The sequence below is a fragment of the Stylophora pistillata genome, chromosome 8, assembly GCF_964205215.1.
Source record: "Stylophora pistillata chromosome 8, jaStyPist1.2, whole genome shotgun sequence".
NCBI lineage: Eukaryota > Metazoa > Cnidaria > Anthozoa > Scleractinia > Pocilloporidae > Stylophora > Stylophora pistillata.
In genome coordinates, this window is record NC_142526.1 from 31,126,705 (window position 1) to 31,144,777 (window position 18,073).

The 18,073-nt window shown below is 38.5% G+C and overlaps 3 protein-coding genes across 4 annotated transcripts; 2 read left to right on the forward strand and 1 right to left on the reverse strand.

Moving 5' to 3' along the window:
• The first annotated feature begins 79 nt into the window (after positions 1 to 79).
• Positions 80 to 10,304, forward strand: LOC111322530 (nucleoporin Nup43). The gene is made up of 7 exons (XM_022925639.2): positions 80 to 266; positions 374 to 499; positions 1,954 to 2,031; positions 3,282 to 3,450; positions 6,589 to 6,724; positions 7,411 to 7,562; positions 8,077 to 10,304. The coding sequence occupies exons 1-7, from the start codon at positions 138 to 140 to the stop codon at positions 8,427 to 8,429; spliced, it is 1,143 nt and encodes a 380-aa protein (XP_022781374.1). The 5' UTR covers positions 80 to 137; the 3' UTR covers positions 8,430 to 10,304.
• Positions 8,378 to 13,910, reverse strand: LOC111322531 (EEF1A lysine methyltransferase 1). 2 transcript variants are annotated; one of them, XM_088730197.1, is made up of 5 exons: positions 13,806 to 13,910; positions 13,309 to 13,467; positions 13,060 to 13,139; positions 11,650 to 11,930; positions 8,378 to 10,948 (listed from the first exon to the last, which is right to left on the reverse strand). In XM_088730197.1, the coding sequence occupies exons 1-5, from the start codon at positions 13,908 to 13,910 to the stop codon at positions 10,818 to 10,820; spliced, it is 756 nt and encodes a 251-aa protein (XP_088586323.1). In that variant the 3' UTR covers positions 8,378 to 10,817. The 2 variants fall into 2 exon arrangements, with proteins under 2 accessions (XP_088586323.1, XP_022781375.2); XM_022925640.2 differs by having other exon boundaries at positions 13,816 to 13,883.
• Positions 13,911 to 14,060: 150 nt separating this feature from the next.
• LOC111322529 (microtubule-associated tyrosine carboxypeptidase 1) lies at positions 14,061 to 17,735 on the forward strand. The gene is made up of 4 exons (XM_022925638.2): positions 14,061 to 14,633; positions 16,283 to 16,451; positions 16,766 to 16,933; positions 17,114 to 17,735. Exons 1-4 carry the CDS (start codon positions 14,061 to 14,063, stop codon positions 17,542 to 17,544), a joined length of 1,341 nt encoding a protein of 446 aa, XP_022781373.2. The 3' UTR covers positions 17,545 to 17,735.
• The last annotated feature ends 338 nt before the right edge of the window (positions 17,736 to 18,073 follow it).

Consider the following 18,073-nt stretch of genomic DNA (forward strand, 5'->3'; position numbering starts at 1 on the left):
AGATTAGGAGGTCCTTGGTTACAATTTGAGCAAAGAATTCATTGTGTAAACTATCGTGGTCTATAGTGGGGACTGGTACTTAATCTAATCACTCATTCGGTAACTTTGCGCGCCATGTGCGGAGCGGACCTTCTGAAATGGCGAATGTTGGAGAAACGATAGCAAAATATGTAGGGCACAAGGTATCGAAGGTTCGATGGATTCCGGAAGAAAAGGGCCAGTTGAATCCTTCCGACACGTTTGTTACAGGCGGCTGGGACGACCAGGCAAATGGAACTCTTTAAAACATGATCTTGCTATCAATAATTTGACAGTTAGACCGCGCGTAGGGAAGAAATTATTTGTAAGACTCTCTGTATTATAACTTCTTTAGATTAACAAGTTATCAATCTGGAAAAACGAGGAACCAAGTGGAGAATCAGCAGCTTCCTTCGCTGTCGCAAATGAACCAAAATTGTTGTGTGACACTAATTTCATTGGAGATGTAACGGACATCGAGGTAAGTTATATTAAAATGGTAATAAGCCGATCTGCTCAACTTCTCACTGAGCAATGAAGTATATTAATTATCAGTAACTGAATTCAATTCCGCACTATTTTACCCCTTTTAACTCGCACAAGTCATCAACAAGTAACTTCTCCCCATAATATTTATACACTATCAAGTAAATAGGTAATGAGAATACTCAAACTTATGAAGAAGTTGTTATCTTGATCTAACACCAAAATCTCGTCCGTAGTTTAAAAGGATATGTGTCGCAGCTCAAGGGAGAATCAGGAATCTAATCTTAAGGCTCGTTCAAATGGTCATGAAAGATAACAGTTGATAATAGTTTCAACTAACACGCGTGTTTGAACACAAACTGCCATGCATTATCATTCACTTTTATCAGCTATCATTTAGTTTGGACCTGTTCAAACTCAAGATGATGGTTGATGACAATGAATGATAATTCTTTTGGTCAGCAATTTTGCCAAAAACGGGCTCAAACCACGATGGCAAATGGAAAAATGACTGAAGTAGCTGTCAGAATTTTGCAGAATGTGTCGAAATTCATTCTTATTATCTCCTGTAGTTTCTTTGACTTGCAATTTGTTGACTAAAATTTCAAATGCCACCAAAATTGCTGAGCTCAGCACGTGCCTTATTTGTTTACAGTTACGCTGTCTCATCATGTGATTTTGTCAACAAGCATCAACTATCATGATCATTTGAATGCGTTTTTTCTTTTTAACTCAGCTCGGTTTTACAAGATATATAAGTTAAATATACATAGCAACTGAACACAGTACAGCAAAGGAATAAGGAGAAAAAATTTAGCAATAGAGTAGGTAGCTAGTTAGGATCATCCAAATAGCAAAGGCTAATCTAGTGGATGACCCCTAATTATAAGATATATTTAATTAATTATTAAGGGAAAAATTAAGAATAATTTTTAGCAGTGAAAGAGTGAAATGTGCTTGTTCGGGCCCATACCCACAGTGGGAGGATCTCACGCCCCCCACCCCCCCCCCAGTGAGACTGGACTTATGATGGGACCACCCTGCTGAGGACATTTTTTGTTGCATTACTATTATGGTATATAAAAACGTGCTTTTTGCTCAAAGTTATTTTAGTAGTCTGAAGAAAATATTTTATTAGTTGGAACAAAACATTGTAGTAGTCTGAAAAGAACAGTGCTTGAATCGAGATCTATTATTGAGTTTACATGTGCAAGGTCCTTGGAATGTTCATTGTGATAAACTGAAGGTGGTGAAATAATTAACTTAAGTTCAGCTGGGAATAATATATAAATTCAACAACTTATAATTACAGTCAAGCCTGTGTTAAGAGGCACCTTATTAGTGGTCATCCTGTTTTAGGCAGTCAGTTGTCAGTCCCAATTTTTTTTTCCCCAATTACTGTAATTTTCACCTTTTTGAAACAGTGCTTCTTTTAAATTTCTTTGTCAGTGTTTTGATTCAGGGAGAATCCTGGTATCGTCTTCAGCAGGAAGTGTTAGCCTGTTCCAATATAGTTCAAAACACCAGGTTAGTGTAAAATATTTTGTAATACATGCAAATCAATTTATTCATATTATACAAGACTGAACTGCAGGCTGAAATGTGGGTGTGCTCTATGGCAAGACACTTTGTTCTCCCAGCACTTTTCTCTACACAGGAGTATATGTAGGTAGGTAGGCTTCCCTGACAATTTGCCTGGTATCCACTGATACTCCTGGGTGAAGATAGGCACTATTCTCTACACAGGAGTATATGTAGGTAGGTAGGCTTCCCTGACAATTTGCCTGATATCCACTGATACTCCTGGGTGAAGATAGGCACTATTCTCTACACAGGAGTATATGTAGGTAGGTAGGCTTCCCTGACAATTTGCCTGGTATCCACTGATACTCCTGGGTGAAGATAGGCACTATTCTCTACACAGGAGTATATGTAGGTAGGTAGGCTTCCCTAACAATTTGCCTGGTATCCACTGATACTCCTGGGTGAAGATAGGCACTATTCTCTACACAGGAGTATATGTAGGTAGGTAGGCTTCCCTAACAATTTGCCTGGCATCCACTGATACTCCTGGGTGAAGATAGGCACTATTCTCTACACAGGAGTATATGTAGGTAGGTAGGCTTCCCTGACAATTTGCCTGGCATCCACTGATACTCCTGGGTGGAGGTAGGTGCTATGAGAGTTGAATACTTTTCCCAAGAAAATAACACATACCAGGTCTCGAACACTGGGTTTCCCACCTTTTTTTCTTCAGGAGACAGTTAAATCTAACAGTGCTTGTTCTTTCACTTAAGAGTTAAAAATCTGCCCCTGATCAACTTTCTGCCAAGAAACTTGCAGTGAAGTTGCATCCCTGGTTAGTGGAGCTGATATGCTTCTGAAGTTTGGTAAAGGTCCAGCAAGCCTGGGTGTCTGTCTCACTTCGAAACTCTATCTTACTTTGCAGTGTAATCAATTAAGATTTTAGAACATACTAACTAACCCAATTCTGTTTCACGTGATCAGGGCTCGATAATAACGGGTAACCCACTGGCCACAGACTAGTAGAAATTCAGTTTTGGCCCGTGGTTTTCGATTTGCATTAGCCAGTTTGGCTAGTAAACAAACTGAAATTGTCATAACACCTAAGATGTCACGAGACACTTGGCTAGTAAGTTGAAAAGTTAGTGTCGAGCCCTGCATGACACTCTTTGATAAGATTTCAAGCAAAGTAGTTCTCATAACAACACTGAAGCTTAAAGAAAAGAATATAAAAATCTTTTTGAACTTGTCAGGCCATCAGACCTGAGCTTGAATGGAATTCTCTCCACCATGTTGGAAGTCGTGGCTGTTCATGCACATGTCTTGCCACAAATTCTGGCTCCACTGATGTTGTATCTGCTGGTGAGGATGGAAGGATCAATGTATTGAAACTTGATCAGAGGCATCCAGTGAGAACAATAGGTATAAAACAGCTGAAAGTTATCAATGCGATGTTGTTGGCAAGGGTAGAACTGAAGAGGATTGTTGTTAGTGGCAGTTATTTATGTTTTGACAACCTGAGTGGAAGTCATATTCAGAGTCTGTTCTACTCGTGTTTTTCAAAATGTGAAGCTTTAGCCACTGTCATCCCCAGCAGTTCTCCTCAGTACTATCTGCATCTAGATGCTTCTACAAAACCATTGACTTTTATTTCTATAATGTAAAGTCAAGCCATGTAGTTCTCCTCAGTGTTATCTGCATCTAGATGCTTGTACAAAACCATTGACTTTTATTTCTATAATGTAAAGTCAAGCCATCTAGTTCTCCTCAGTACTATCTGCATCTAGATGCTTCTACAATACCACTGACTTTTATTTCAATAATGTAAAGTCAAGCCATGTAGTTCTCCTCAGTACTATCTGCATCTAGATGCTTCTACAATACCACTGACTTTTATTTCTATAATGTAAAGTCAAGCCATATAGTTCTCCTCAGTACTATCTGCATCTAGATGCTTCTACAATACCACTGACTTTTATTTCTATAATGTAAAGTCAAGCCATGTAGTTCTCCTCAGTACTATCTGCATTTAGATGCTTCTACAATACCACTGACTTTTATTTCTATAATGTAAAGTCAAGCCATGTAGTTCTCCTCAGTACTATCTGCATCTAGATGCTTCTACAATACCACTGACTTTTATTTCTATAATGTAAAGTCAAGCCATGTAGTTCTCCTTAGTACTATCTGCATCTAGATGCTTCTACAATACCACTGACTTTTATTTCTATAATGTAAAGTCAAGCCATGTGTCCTTCCTGCTTCCTGTACATTTATTTGTCTATTTATTTTTGCGTTGCTATGTGAATTGACAGGTCGGTTCATTTCTATGGCCATGGCCTTGTGTTTTTCAACAGTGAGTCGAGTTGAGTTTTGGAGTATCGCGAGCGAATAAAGTGATTAAAATATACAAATATCAAACCAGCCAAGTACAATTGTCATTCAACAACGACACCATGTAGTTCATACAGTGAAGATTGGAACTAATGCACCCTATTATGTCATATTACACACATGATTGGTCAACTGGCCATATTTTACTGTGTGGCTTGTTAAATTCAAAGATTTGTTTTTTTTGTTTTGTTTTGTTTTTTTTTCTATTGAGATTTAATATATATCTTGCTATCCTTGTTTTCTCTGTCTGCACTGTAAGCTATGGAACCTGGCACAAAGCATGTGGCCTATAAATCCAAGCAGAAATTTTTGGTCTGTAACTTGCAGTACAGACACTGAATGTGGTTAGTAAGAGGTATTTCTGTTGGACTATTGATTTTAAAGTATACTTTTCTTTTTGCATAGAAATTCTGACATCTTATGTTAAATTTGCAAGTTGTTCTAAGGGAGCTTGTAGTACCCCTCAGTATGCATGGTGTATGGGGTTATTACAAATTTTCAAAAAGTTTTAAATCTCAGGGGCTGGTTATGTGCCTCTTTCTGTTAAACAAGTCAACATTTGTAGTCTGTTCTCTTATTGACAGTGATATTGGTCATCTGAGTGGTCAAAATATCGTGCACTCATGAGGTACAACCAAGTGAGTCCACAACAAATTTCAACTGCAGTAAGGACGAATATCATTGCAGATGAAAGTACAGACCATGCTGAACCACTGTCAATTTGCTTTTTACCATAATATCAACATCAACTAAAACAACTCTTTCAGTACATGATCCATTGACTCAAGCAGTGTTGTCTGTACTCTTATCTGCAGCAGCGAATTGGCCAATGAGACAGCAACATTACTTCCAATTAGCCATTTTCTAAACGAGCAGCGGTCTGGGTATGATTTGCCACCATAAGGGCTCTTGGGATCGTTTGGAGTAACAACGTGAAGGTAAACAAACAGGGCGCACTATAACTGCTGTATTCCAGGCTGTACCAATAGTTAAAGAAATGCACCTAACCTTCAGTGTTATAGAATTCCTAAAGACCCTGATATACGTAGAAAGTACGTGGTTCTTATGAGGAACGAGACGCTGAAATTAGACTCTACGAGTACGTGGATTTTCTCAGCTCATTTCAATGGAGGAGAAAAACTTAGTAGAACACACTTGCCTTCAATTTTTCCATGGACAAACCGACAGCTCCACGTAGAGAACTCAAGAGGGCCAGTTTCAAATATGTGTAGAAAATGGAGCAAACCAAAAAAAAAAAACAACAACACTTGCTCAAATTGCTCAAATTACCACTGTTGTAATTTGCTGTTCACCTCTTTTATGTTGTTGTTTTCTTTCTCCAACTCCTCAATCTCCCCCTTTAGCTTAACAATTTCTTGTTCACTTGTTTGTATTCTGTTATATAAACTGTTTAGTTGGTCACCAGTAAGTAATGTTTGTATTTACACGCTGGTACTAGTGTCAGCATTAATATTGATATTAATGCTGACACCAGTATTAATGTTAACATTATTATTTTCCAACTGTTCTTCAAATTTAAAGTTCACTTCCAGTGGTAACTGAGCAAGTGTTGTTTTCCTTTTTTTGGTTTGCTCCATTTTCTGCGTATCTTCAAAACTGGCCCTCTTGAGTTCTCTACGTGGAGCTGTCGGTTTTGTCCATGGAAAAATTGGAGGCAAGCCTGTTCTGCTAAGTTTTTCTCCTCCATCGAAATGAGCTGAGCAAATCTGTGTACTCGTAGAGTCTAATTTCAACGTCTCATTCTTCATAAGAACCACATACTTTCTAGGTATATATTTCTAGGGTCTTTAGGAATTCTATAATACTGAAGGTTAGGTGCATTTCTGTAACTATTAGTGCAGCCTGGAATACAGCAGTTATAGTGCACCATGTTTCTTTACCTTCATGTTGTCCCTCCAAACCATCCCAAGAGCCTTTGTGGTGGCAAATCATACCCAGACTGCCGCTCATTTAGAAAATGGCTAATTGTGGTAAAATTCAACTTCTCAAACACAAATGTATCTCAGCAAGTCGAAGAACCCTTTCAAAACGAAATCCTAAGACTTCAGGCTTTTCAAGATTTTATTGAAGGTTCAATCATTTCTGTTGGGTTAGCATTGATCCTCTAATAAATTTTCTTTAATTTTCTTTAAAATACTTTTCTAGATTCTGCAGACAGCACAACTATAAACAGTATTACATGTATAATGTCGCATGAAGTGGCTGCTGTAACATTCGGTGGTCAGCTTAAAGTTTGGGATCTTCGACAACCTGGGAGTAAGCCTGGAAGAACAATGTTACTGTGAGTGTTAGTTAATTCTTCAGTTCCCAGAAGTGTTTAACATCACACTTCTTCCCATGAGAACCACACATTCTCCAACAAAGTAGGTACTGAGCATACTCAAACTTATCAGGGAGGAATAATTTGAATATATCAACAAAGTTGAAATGGTAAATTGGCCACCGTTACGATTATTAAAGCTGACGTTTCAAGCGTTAGCCCTTCGTTACCCACACTGATGCAGCCCCAAACAGTTTCTTTAGAAACTATCAGCCTTTATCAGGGAGGAGTTGTTATCCTAATCTAACACCAAATTCTTGTAACCTACTCACAAGGGAATGTGTAGCGGCTGAAGGAGAGAGTTGTCAGTCAGATCTTGGGAGTTAAACACTGATTTTAGAGGATATGATTTATTTAGAGTTAATTAAGGTCAGTTTTTAATCCTCCTTGAGGGGATTAAAACTGACCTATTTGTTGATGATTTATTGTTACTTTGCTTTGTTTTGCTAAAGAAAAGAAATACTGAAAATAACATTCCTTGTCCAAGAATAGAAAAAAACATCTAAAACTTGTTGTGATCAAAGCTGTGCTTCTGGGAAAACAAGGTACCCAGGCTGTGCTAGAGGCTGCAATACTTTTTAAATAAAATTGACTCAAACTGCTACCAAACTTTAAAATATAACAATTGCACAATATTTTGTGTATAGTTCTGGCGACCGTGTCTCACTGCTGTGTGTTGACAAACACCCAACACAGCCACACCTACTTGCAGCAGGAGGTCAGGATGGTGTACTGAGTATTTGGGACATGCGCCAAGAACTGTATCCTGTCACATTACTGGAAGCGCATGCTGCAGAAGGTTAGGCACCCTTTCCAAGTTTTGTTATCCTCTCAAGCAAATAACATAATCTGAATTGCCAGAACATAGAGGCTTTTTGACTGCTACTGAAAATTTCAGAAGCTATTGTTTTGTGGGCATCAGTTACTGCACCTGTCTGTAATGTGCAAACTGCCCAAGAGGTGTCATGCTACACTGCTTTCTAAAAATGGAGGGACTGGAGATTAATGTGAAGTCTGAAGGCTTCATCTTGACGAAACCAAGCAGAAAGTTGGTTTTGTTTTGTAAATTGTATTTTGTGCGGGATGTAAACACATAAGTATTGTAAAATACTTGCTCTATAGCCATGGAACACAGGTTGCTAAATTAGTGACTTTTGATGCTAAAAGGCACCAAAGTTCTCCTTTTTTCAGCTCAGAGCTATAGTCAGGTGTGATCAAAAGAGAAGTTTAAGACATCAAAGTTTGCATGCAAGTGGGTTGACACTTTTCAAACTTGAAGTGGTCATTCATGTTGTTGTTGTTTTTTTTATCAGTATGGGATGTGAAATTTCACCCTCTAAGCCCAGACAACTTATTCACATGTTCTGAAGATGGATCTCTCTGGCACTGGGATGGAGCCTCTGTGGCTGTCCAGAGCACCACAGCCATGCCCGGTTTTAATTCAAGTCACCTCAGCAGTATTGGCAATGGTGCAGGTGCTGGGGGAGGATATGACAGTACAAGTCCTTGGTTATCGGTCGATGCTACAAAACATAAAATGGAGACATTCTCTCTTCTCCCATATAACAGACTGTCAATCAACACGCTAGATATCAAATCAACACACTTGTTAAGTGGGAGTGACTGTGAAGCTATTTTTATTGTCAAAGATCTGGTCATAAGATGATTATTTTTGTTATGATTAAAACTATTAATAATGTAATTATTATAATGTTTGTACATTATAGCTTTTACAACTTAATAATCTTTAGACTGTACAGTTAACTTTGCAGATCAATTTGTAGGAACAGACATTTCCTGGCATAAATGAGTAGCCATTCCACTTTTCACCTTTATGATCTCATTAGTAATACATGTATGTTCTTATTGACTAAATGGGAGGGCCAAATGGGAACATAATTGACTCAAGGTCATGGCATATGGACTGAGCATAGCAAGGTCTGTGCCTCATGACTGAGAGGCAAATATTTTCCTGACTAAACTCAGGCAATAAGTATTTTATCATATGACCACTGAGTGTTGAAAATTTCAACCTAAACAGGATGCAATAGACAGGCACATGAAGCCATGCGAGCCAAAAAAAAAAATTCTGCAATTAACTTTTTCTTTACTTTTACAAGTCTGAACAAGAAACTCCCAATTCCTTGAAAGATGTGACGATTTTCTCATTTCTGTTTTCCTTTAAGTTTTAGCAACAAAGCGACATGAGGGTAGCAGGGGCAGACAGCTTTTTGCAGACTGGCTCAAACAACCTGTCTGGCCCTGCAGATGCGATCTTTCACCATGGTTTTCCATGGGATTGTGCAAGCAGGGCCAAATGAGTCATATGATAATTCTCCTAATCATATGCCTTAGAGTTCTTATGTTAGTTTTTTCAACTAATAATCCCTCTGATTGATGTATTTCTATATTCCCATCACTTGTCTGCCTGATATTGATATTGTAAAGAGGAATTCTGTCTTGGTCACCCATGAGAGCTAGGGGGTTAAAACTCAGCTACAAAATAACATATTTTACTGATTAATTAGTATATATTAAAATTAAACTCTTGAGAGAAGATTGCTATTTTTGGAAATTATTTTAGTTTTCCTTAAAGCATCAAAGAGTATCTTATTCAATAGACACTTGGCCCATTATTAACTCTGGGGCAAGTGTGGAATTGCTTTGTGTCTCACCCATCAAACTTGTTTGGGAAGTGAAAGACATTGAAAAAAAAAAAAGTTCTTCATGATTACCAGGAAGTAGACAGCTCTGCTTACCAGCCAGAATTTGTAATAGAAAGCTAGCAGATAGTGTTTGATTCTTTTAGACCATTATTCTGAACACAGGATAAAGATAACGTGGGGGGGGGGGGGGGTGCAAAGGTGGAAGAGGAGAAGTTCATTCTTGTAATTGTCGAAAAACTGACCTTGAAGCATTCTTCAAACTTCTATGAAATTAATTGGGAAGTCACTGAGAGTTACAAACTCTCTAACACTCTCTGTGAAACTAATACAATAACTTGAAGTCTTGGAGAATAATCAGCCCTAAAATATTATCACTCTGATAGTGAACATGTTATTTTCTTATGTTCTACTTGTCTTGTTGGGGTCCAAATCCTTTCAGATCTGTATGTGGTAGAAGTTAAGACATCAACTGTCTATACATATCATTCGTATTTGAAATAGTTACCTTGGCCATAACAATCAAATAAATAAACTAACAAGCTGCCACTACCCACCTAACAACTACAAAATACTTATAGTTACTGAAGCACATTAGTCATACCACTACTTGTACATAATAATTAACAAGTTAAATCTGTATTATACACTGAATGCAAATATGGTATCCAATTTGAGTTGCCATGTTCTGGACTCGCTAGCCTCTCACATGTGTGATAATTGTTTTGTGTTTCCATGCAAAGACAAGATTAGTGAGTTCAGAACAATGGCAATTCAGATTGAACACCATATTTGCATTCGGTGTAGGTAAGGTGTGTTATCCAGTAGAAGTGTGGTTACTTGTTGGCTCCATGGAAAATAAAAGCTCCATTCAAGTAGCAAGGCCTCATTCAAACACACATGGTGTTTATTTCTCAATATACTTACTACTTTTTCCCTGTTGTTCATACGAGACAAGGTTTTATGAAGAAACTGACATTCTTATGAATGTTGTTGTTGTTCCCTGTTTTGAGCAAGTGTGCATCATCAACAGTTTCCACATATATTTTTGTCAGTGTTGTAGTTTTTTCAGGCAAAATACTGGTAGTTAATCCCTGACCACCACCTTTGTCAATTTTATAAACTGAAAGGTTTGCTGGCTCAGTTCACCACCAACAGTTAAATGCTCTGAATGTACTAGACTACTCATTGGTGTTCATCTCTTGCAAAGTGGTTTCAGTCTCCCAAGCTGGGGATTCAGATAAGGAATGCTTAAATCCCTTGACATGCATGATTAAGCACAGCATGGTGAGGAATTGATTAACACACCTTTGATGTACAGTGGACTTTAGAGGTCTCAAGTTGTGTAGGAAAATTCACAAACTGTTGGTCTCCTAAGAGAAATGTCTTTGTCATTTATCCAGATCACTATCATAATTTACAAAACAACCAAATTTATTGGCCAGGTTCCTAGCATGTGTTGGTTGGAACTTGCAAGGTTTTACTCTGAGCAGCTTGAATGCTAAATCTTCCATGATTTGGCCTGAAACCAACAAACACAAGCACTACATTTTAGCATTGCACTCAGATCAGAAAGTTAACTCTCTCACACAACAACCAAGCATTTCTTCTTTGTTGACAACTTCAGAGAATTTAATATTGTATCCCAAAACCATCTGTCTATTACTCTAATTGACCCTTCACACCCTAACATCAGCATGCATATTCTCCATACTGTTCTCTTCACACTTTACAGTGTTGACAAGGACATGAATTTGTTTAACAACCAAGAACTTCAATGAATTTGAATACATGAAAATCATATACATGTACTGTGGTTTCATGAAATGTATGAAAGCAATCCTTGCAGTAAAGAACCCCACTTATGTAGTAGTAACTTCTTTAGTTGGAGATCATTTCCTCTAATCTTGTGACCAAAAAATTGGCAATTCAGGGGTGATATTGAAAAGAGATATTAGATGCTAGACACTCTTACAGATCAAAGGGCTATTATAGTAATCTCAACAGAGGTTTCTGTCAAAACATGTCTTTTAAACTCAAAAGTTTTGTCGTTTTCTTTAAATTTCTTGCCTGCTGACATCAAGATCGTTTGGAATCTCAATGTTCCTCTTTAGTATGCACTACTGTATATCAAAAACGTAAAAATGTCTCTGCACATATTGATAGCATGGCTACTGATAACATGTTTGACTCTAGACAGTTGTATTTGTCAGTGATACTTACCAGTGCATAAAATAATTTTTTCTTTTCCAAGGTATTTTATTGTCTCTGCAGTTTTTCTGAGGCATTCCTCTGAAAGGAAAGGGGGATCAGCTACAACTAGATCAAAGGAGTGTTCTGTGATCGAAGCAGGTAAGTTAAATGGCTTCTTGTAGTCATAGAAAACAAAATCTTCACCAAATACAGAGAATCTTCTGTCATATTCAAACACTTTTGCTTCACATCCCTCTGGTTTGATCTCAAGCACCTTTTTATACAAGGTTGGTGAACAAAGGCAAGCTATTCTGGAATTTAAAGAGGACAATTGGAAATGGTTTTAAAATCATAGTTATCATTGACACTAGCCTACTTTTGAAGTCCCTCTTCACCCCCAGAGGTTTATATATATTTCGATTCTTTGCCTTATCAGGATTAATCTCAAAAAACATTTTTGCGATTGATTAAATATTTCCCGAGATATGCTGCCTCAAAGTTACTCTTTTGGCCAAGCCCTTTTTACTTGGCCGGGAGAGAATTACTGGGCCAAGTCTTGGACCTACTACCTCTCCAACATTCAGTGACGTCACAGCAAGAATGAATGTTAACTTCTTGTATAAGAACATGTGTCTATTGCCGTAAAATGATGTGAAAATGCCAACTCGTTATGTGGTCGCTGGTTGTTCAAATACACCAGATTCGTCTAAAGACATAATCCTCAATAAAATACCATGAACGTAGGCACATTGTTTGAAAGACGTTCTGGCTGTGACGTCATGAGGGACTTTTAGTTACCAGTATTAACTTCGCCCAGCCAAATCAAAAGGGCGTGACAAAAGGACAAACTTTGAGGTGGCATATCTTGAGGAATATTTCATCAATCAAAATCAAAAGGGTGTGACTAAAGGACAAACTTTGAGGTGGCATATCTTGAGGAATATTTCATTCATCCAAAAAATTTTTTTGAGATCAATCCTGATAACGCAAAGAATGGAAATATATATAAACCTCTGGGGGTGAATAGGGACTTTAACATTCCATTAAGACCCCTTCTCACCCTGAAAAAAAACCTCTGGCATTGTTATGCGTTTAGGCTAGGTAATAAATTATTGTGGTATAAATTATGAATATATTAGAATGCCTCTACTGGTTTCTGCTGAAAAAATCATGAGCTTTTCAACAAAAGAACCAGAAGTTGTATAAAGTATGTAATTGTCACATCAGGGTAACAGTAAAAAAGAAAGTAACAATTTGTATTTTGGCCCTCATCAATGTAAGGCATGTGATAGGAACATAAGGTCAATATTAAGGGTTACCACCTGCACAGGCTCATTGTCTTGTGCTCTTTGGCAAGAATCTTCATTCTTAGAGACCAGGCCTCTCTACACAGAAATTGTCATCTACTTACCTTTAAATTTGACAACCTTATGTCCTCACCTGCCATTTTTTGACGCTCTCAAAGCTTCTTCTGCCAATATTGTGGCTGTCCTATTGTCATACCAAAACTGACTCAATTGCTATGAAAGCAAAAAACAAAACAAACACAAACAATAAACAAAACAATAAACAAAACAATAACAAAAAACACAGGTTGGTTCTTCATGGCCTTCAGAAATTTCCCAGCAAAAGCCTGATTGGGGGCCCAGAAAGGAAAAGCAATTTGACTCATTAGTTTGATTAACACACCCAGTCTTCATCTATATCCTTATTTTCTTGTGATACTTCTGTCTCCAGCCTTTGCTGCTCGTTAGTATAAAATTCCTGCAAAGCTTCCAAAGTGTGGGCCGACAATTGAGGGATGTCATCATCACTATCACTTTCGTTCTGGCCGACCGGCCGGTTTTTCTGAAATTCGAAGAGAGAAAGACACCACATATTCAACACAGCATGCATGCAAATTAATCGTTCATATCAAAGTAAATGTAATCATAGTTTAATGGTGAGTGATTGAGAAGTAAGGTCGGACAACCACAAGCAATAATCACGATATGAGCACTGAAATAACTGGTTAACGCAAAGTCTCGATGCAAGAAGTCTGCACGCGCGTAGAGAATTTGCCTGGGGTCGTGGATCGCCAAACTAGGCCTGATCGATCTATGTAGCATAGAATGTCTATTAGAGGCCGGAAAAAAGTAAAAGGGTTATTGGATCGATTCTTTTATGCCGTGAGAGTATATACCTACTGTAGAGTACCTGGTTTTCGTCGTCCGCCATTTTGAAAAATGTGTAACCAGGTCATATTTGTGAGAGGCCTCTAAGCTACTAATTAAAAATTTAAAAGTTTCCATGGCATCAACAGAGTGTAATTAAGGTAATGGCTGTGTGCACAACAAAAGCCGGCAGTATCTTCCAAACAGTGACACGCTGTGAGATCCCCTTCCTGTAAGGCGTTCAAGATGAATTTTTGTGGCTCTGAAAATGGAGTGTCCCAGTAGCGAATGCTGTCTTCGGACGAGAACGAAATGGGTAGCAGTTTCGATTCTGCCATGAAGACACCGGTAAAGATTTTGCGCGAAACACCGCTTAAGTACCAAACGAGCGATCACATAAACAACCTGCAAGAGGAAAAAGAAAACTTCCTCAAGTTTGGCAAGGTACCACGATTTCAGTTCGCCGGTGCTGTGGACTGGCTGGGAACAAACAAGAAAAACAGTGAAATTCGATTTGACTTTTATCAAGAGGCGCGTTACATTTTGGAGCGCGTCAGAGATGTCTATGGCAGTGGCGATACATTTTTCGACGCGGCTTTTGGAGAAAAGATTTCTCTTAGCCAAGCGTCTCAGACTGTTCTACAGTATTTGAAATCGCACGGTTTGGATGGCTCACTGAGGGTATACTGGACAAGTGATTTGAACTGCAGTGGGAAGATGCTCTGGCAAGGACCCAATGTACGCTACAATCGACCCGAAGCACGGAAATTTAGTCTGTGGCTGAAGAAGAGCAGTGAAAATGTTTATCTCCGAGAACACGGGATAAAAAGTTTGATGGACCACGAAATTGGCACTCATTTTGTATCCTTTTTCTCCTTCAAGATTTCATTAGCTATGAACTGTGTAATTAGATATTCTGAAAATGTCATTTATATTTTATTCTTCCGGAAATCTGTTTAAATTGAGAGTCACCTCCTGCAAAGGGTTTTTTTAATCAAGTCACAAACGCTTTATATAGTTCATCGCGAGAATCTATTTCAATTCACAGTACCTCTCTATCTGGTCTAACTAGAAAAGTATCGTAATCTAAAAAAGATCCCAGTTGAGTGTGTCGCAAACTAAAAAAATTAGATATTTTGCGGTGGAACTTGTAGCAGCAGTGTTAATTTGTCACTGGCGTTTGACTCGTGTTCCAAATGTCAAGTCAATATAGACTATGACTTGGGGAAGAAAATCTAAGGTCAATGTGTCTTTACGTGCGTCTGATTTTGACTTTATCTTTTATCGTCGCACAAGACCGGGGAACGATAAAATCTACTGGCATCACAAGACATCAATATAATTTTTCTTTGTTTACATAAACTTCTGTTGTTTATGTAGCTGTCAGTCTTTTTGACAACAAAGCACAGTAGAAACATGATGTCTACGTGATAAGAATTATCTCATCGCCTCAACCCTAAACTTACGTTACATAAGTTCGAGAGAAAGTTAAGTTGGGGACCAAGTCACCCAGTTGCTTTCCTGTCCATACACACAAATTGGAGTATGGCGGACTGGACACGAACCTATATTGTACCATAGTTAGTAGAGGGGATTGTACATAGCATTAACTTAGTGATTCATAGTATTCACAATTAATACCGGTGATTGTTTGCAGCAGCTAATGGTAATTTCGATTATTAAGAAATGCCTTTGACACCCTTGAGTGATTGATGCAGTGTGTAGAATCGTAATTGACTTGATTAGCTACTGGTGGTGGCGGCTTAATTAATCTAATTACTTATTTATAAAACAACTAACACGTTGCAAAGTTGGCTTCCCGCATTAACTCGTTAAAGGAAGTAAACTTGATTTTATAGAGCATTTTCGCCCCACGAGAAGGTCCCAAAAAGGCAAGATATATAACTTGAATAGGTTTAGTTAGATGTATAGAAGAACCTTGTGTCAAAGACGTAACAACACCAGCAATATTCAACGGCTCGGGACGTGAAAAATCTTGTTTTTGAGCATTTCTTTGGATCAGAGGAAAACTTAACGCTGACAGCAGTTTGTACAGAGTTTAAACATATTTATCCAGAAATGCACATCAAAAACCGCAAATTCTAAACGCAATTAAAGGACACCTTCGCAATTCCTTGTAATGTATAAAGGCTGATAGTTTCGAAAGAAACTGTTTGGGGCTGCGTCGGTGGGAGTAACGAAATAATTTGGATATATCAACAAAGTTGAAATGGTAAATTGGCCACCGTAATGATTACAAAAGCTGACGTTTCGAGCGTTAGCCCTTCGTCGGAGCCATTCGCCATTCGCTCCGACGAAGGGCTAACGCTCGAAACGTCAGCTTTTGTAATCATTACGGTGGCCAATTTACCATTTCAACTTTGTTGATATATCCAAATTATTTCCTTGTAATGTAGTTCTTTCCTCCCACAGAAGGTCACAGCCTTTCCCACCAGAAGGTCATCCTGTCTCCAAATGATTTTCCTTAACTCTTCAACCTCGCGTTTCAGCTTCGGGCCACAAATGATGGTTTGCAGCCGTGGTACTCAAACCGGAACAAATTCAATCTTCGCTCTCCTCGGTCTTACACTGGTAGAGTCAACGAGGAAGGTCTGGCAGCGATCAATACCATTTATCAAGCGCAAGTTAAAATGCTGTTTCTACCCGCATTACTCTACTGTATGTATCTATCCTAAACTTTACATCCTAACATCAGTATGCATTTTCTCTGCACTGCTCTCTATACATTTACTAATAGTTTAACAAGGAGAATTTGTTTAACAATCAAGAGCTTCTTCAGTTGGTGATCGTTTCCTATATTCTCGTGACCTCAACATGTTAATTCGGGGCGTGATTTAAGGAGAAATCAGATGCTGGTCACTCGTAGAGGCCAAGGGATTAAGAAAAAAGGAGGCTCATATGGACCTACCTCGCGTTCAGTATTATCATAACAAACTTCTTAGTCGCACCGCTTTTTTTTCACATCATTTCAGACACAGCGTGTATGTCAACTGAAATGTCCTTCAAGGAGCTGTTTGAGCATCTAGCGATGTACATATACGATCCAGAGCAGAGATGGAAGCAGGTGGTACGGGCCAAGAGGTGTCTCTCCAACTGCAGCGACACAGGAGGCTGTGGATACGATCAGTGTTATTTTGAAGGTATCTTCAAATACAAAATATAAAGTTCAACTAATTTTCGCAAAAATAAAAAAGTGTGCGTTAAGGGTGGACGTAAAGTGGACGAGAGAAAGCAAGAAGGCGCTAAACTCGGACCCAACCCTCGTTCCTTCTGGCCTTTACGCTTAAGTCTGTAATTTTGTCTTTTCATTTCCGCTACAGGAGCTGTGACTATTTTGCGTCAGGTGAACGATATCGATTTCAAACTAATGTATGCCGGGAAAATCTGTTGCGACGAGCTGCAGAGGATCAAGCGCATTGCACGACAAGGCTGTCTCAAACTGCCTCACTTCCTGAAGGATATAGTGGCCTACAAGAAAACCCTGAACGAAATTGCTTTAACGAATGGACTTATACAGAAAATTAACAGACCTCTGTCGAGTCGAAATAGCTCTCGACCTAAAGCACGCAAAAAGAAGTCTTTAGTTTCACCGCAAGATCGGGTACAATCCAGAATTTTTAGTTGTCCTAAATCGAGATCGCAAAGTGGTCCGCTTTTAACAAATCTTCCGACCAGGATGTTGCCTCGGCGTTCCAACATATACAGAAGACTGTGTACGAGTGTGGCCTCTTTCGCTCCTCTATCATCTTAAGAGGAGAATAATTCAACGAAGCACTGTGTTTAGGTGCTCGTAGAGTGTAATTGGTTACAGTTTTTGAGAGCGGCTGAAGTCCATTCAAGACGTGTGTGTGAATTTTAGAGTGGACAGACCAAAGAATTGACATGACACTAAGTCAGCTAAAGTTATTAAAAAATGAAGACTTTTTGTCTGATATTGATATATTTTCAAAGCGTTATATTTCTCTTTGTTATCACGTCCTGAGAAAGCCTTTTCCCCAAAAGTTCCGATCAGAATTAACTTATTCCAGAAAGTTTCAAATAGTTACAAGACAACATTATTTTGCTCAACTCCACATTTCAAACAAAACTTATTGCACAATATAAAGTGTGTATGATGCACGATCCTTCGCAGTATATAGCGCTATTTATGCAATAGCGAAAATCAGACCTGAAAAAAAAAAATCAGGCCTGTACGGGATTCGAACCACTGACCTCTGCGATACTAGTGCAGCGCTCTACCAATTGAACTAAAAGCCAACTGTGAGCAGGCCGTTAAGTTA

Bases quoted from the DNA above. Each gene is read 5' to 3' on its own strand.
- LOC111322530 (XM_022925639.2), top strand. From the start codon at position 138: ATGGCGAATGTTGGAGAAACGATAGCAAAATATGTAGGGCACAAGGTA. The intron at 2,032-3,281 runs GTTAGTGTAAAA...TGAACTTGTCAG, and splicing joins AATATAGTTCAAAACACCAG to GCCATCAGACCTGAGCTTGA. The intron at 7,563-8,076 runs GTTAGGCACCCT...TTTTTTTATCAG, and splicing joins GGAAGCGCATGCTGCAGAAG to TATGGGATGTGAAATTTCAC.
- LOC111322529 (XM_022925638.2), top strand. From the start codon at position 14,061: ATGCTGTCTTCGGACGAGAACGAAATGGGTAGCAGTTTCGATTCTGCC. The intron at 14,634-16,282 runs GTATCCTTTTTC...CTCGCGTTTCAG, and splicing joins ACGAAATTGGCACTCATTTT to CTTCGGGCCACAAATGATGG. The intron at 16,934-17,113 runs GTATCTTCAAAT...TTTCCGCTACAG, and splicing joins CGATCAGTGTTATTTTGAAG to GAGCTGTGACTATTTTGCGT.
- LOC111322531 (XM_088730197.1), bottom strand. From the start codon at position 13,910: ATGGAAACTTTTAAATTTTTAATTAGTAGCTTAGAGGCCTCTCACAAA. The intron at 13,140-13,308 runs GTGTGTTAATCA...TTGCTTTCATAG, and splicing joins AGGATATAGATGAAGACTGG to CAATTGAGTCAGTTTTGGTA. The intron at 11,931-13,059 runs GTGAGGACATAA...TTTAAATTCCAG, and splicing joins AGAGCGTCAAAAAATGGCAG to AATAGCTTGCCTTTGTTCAC.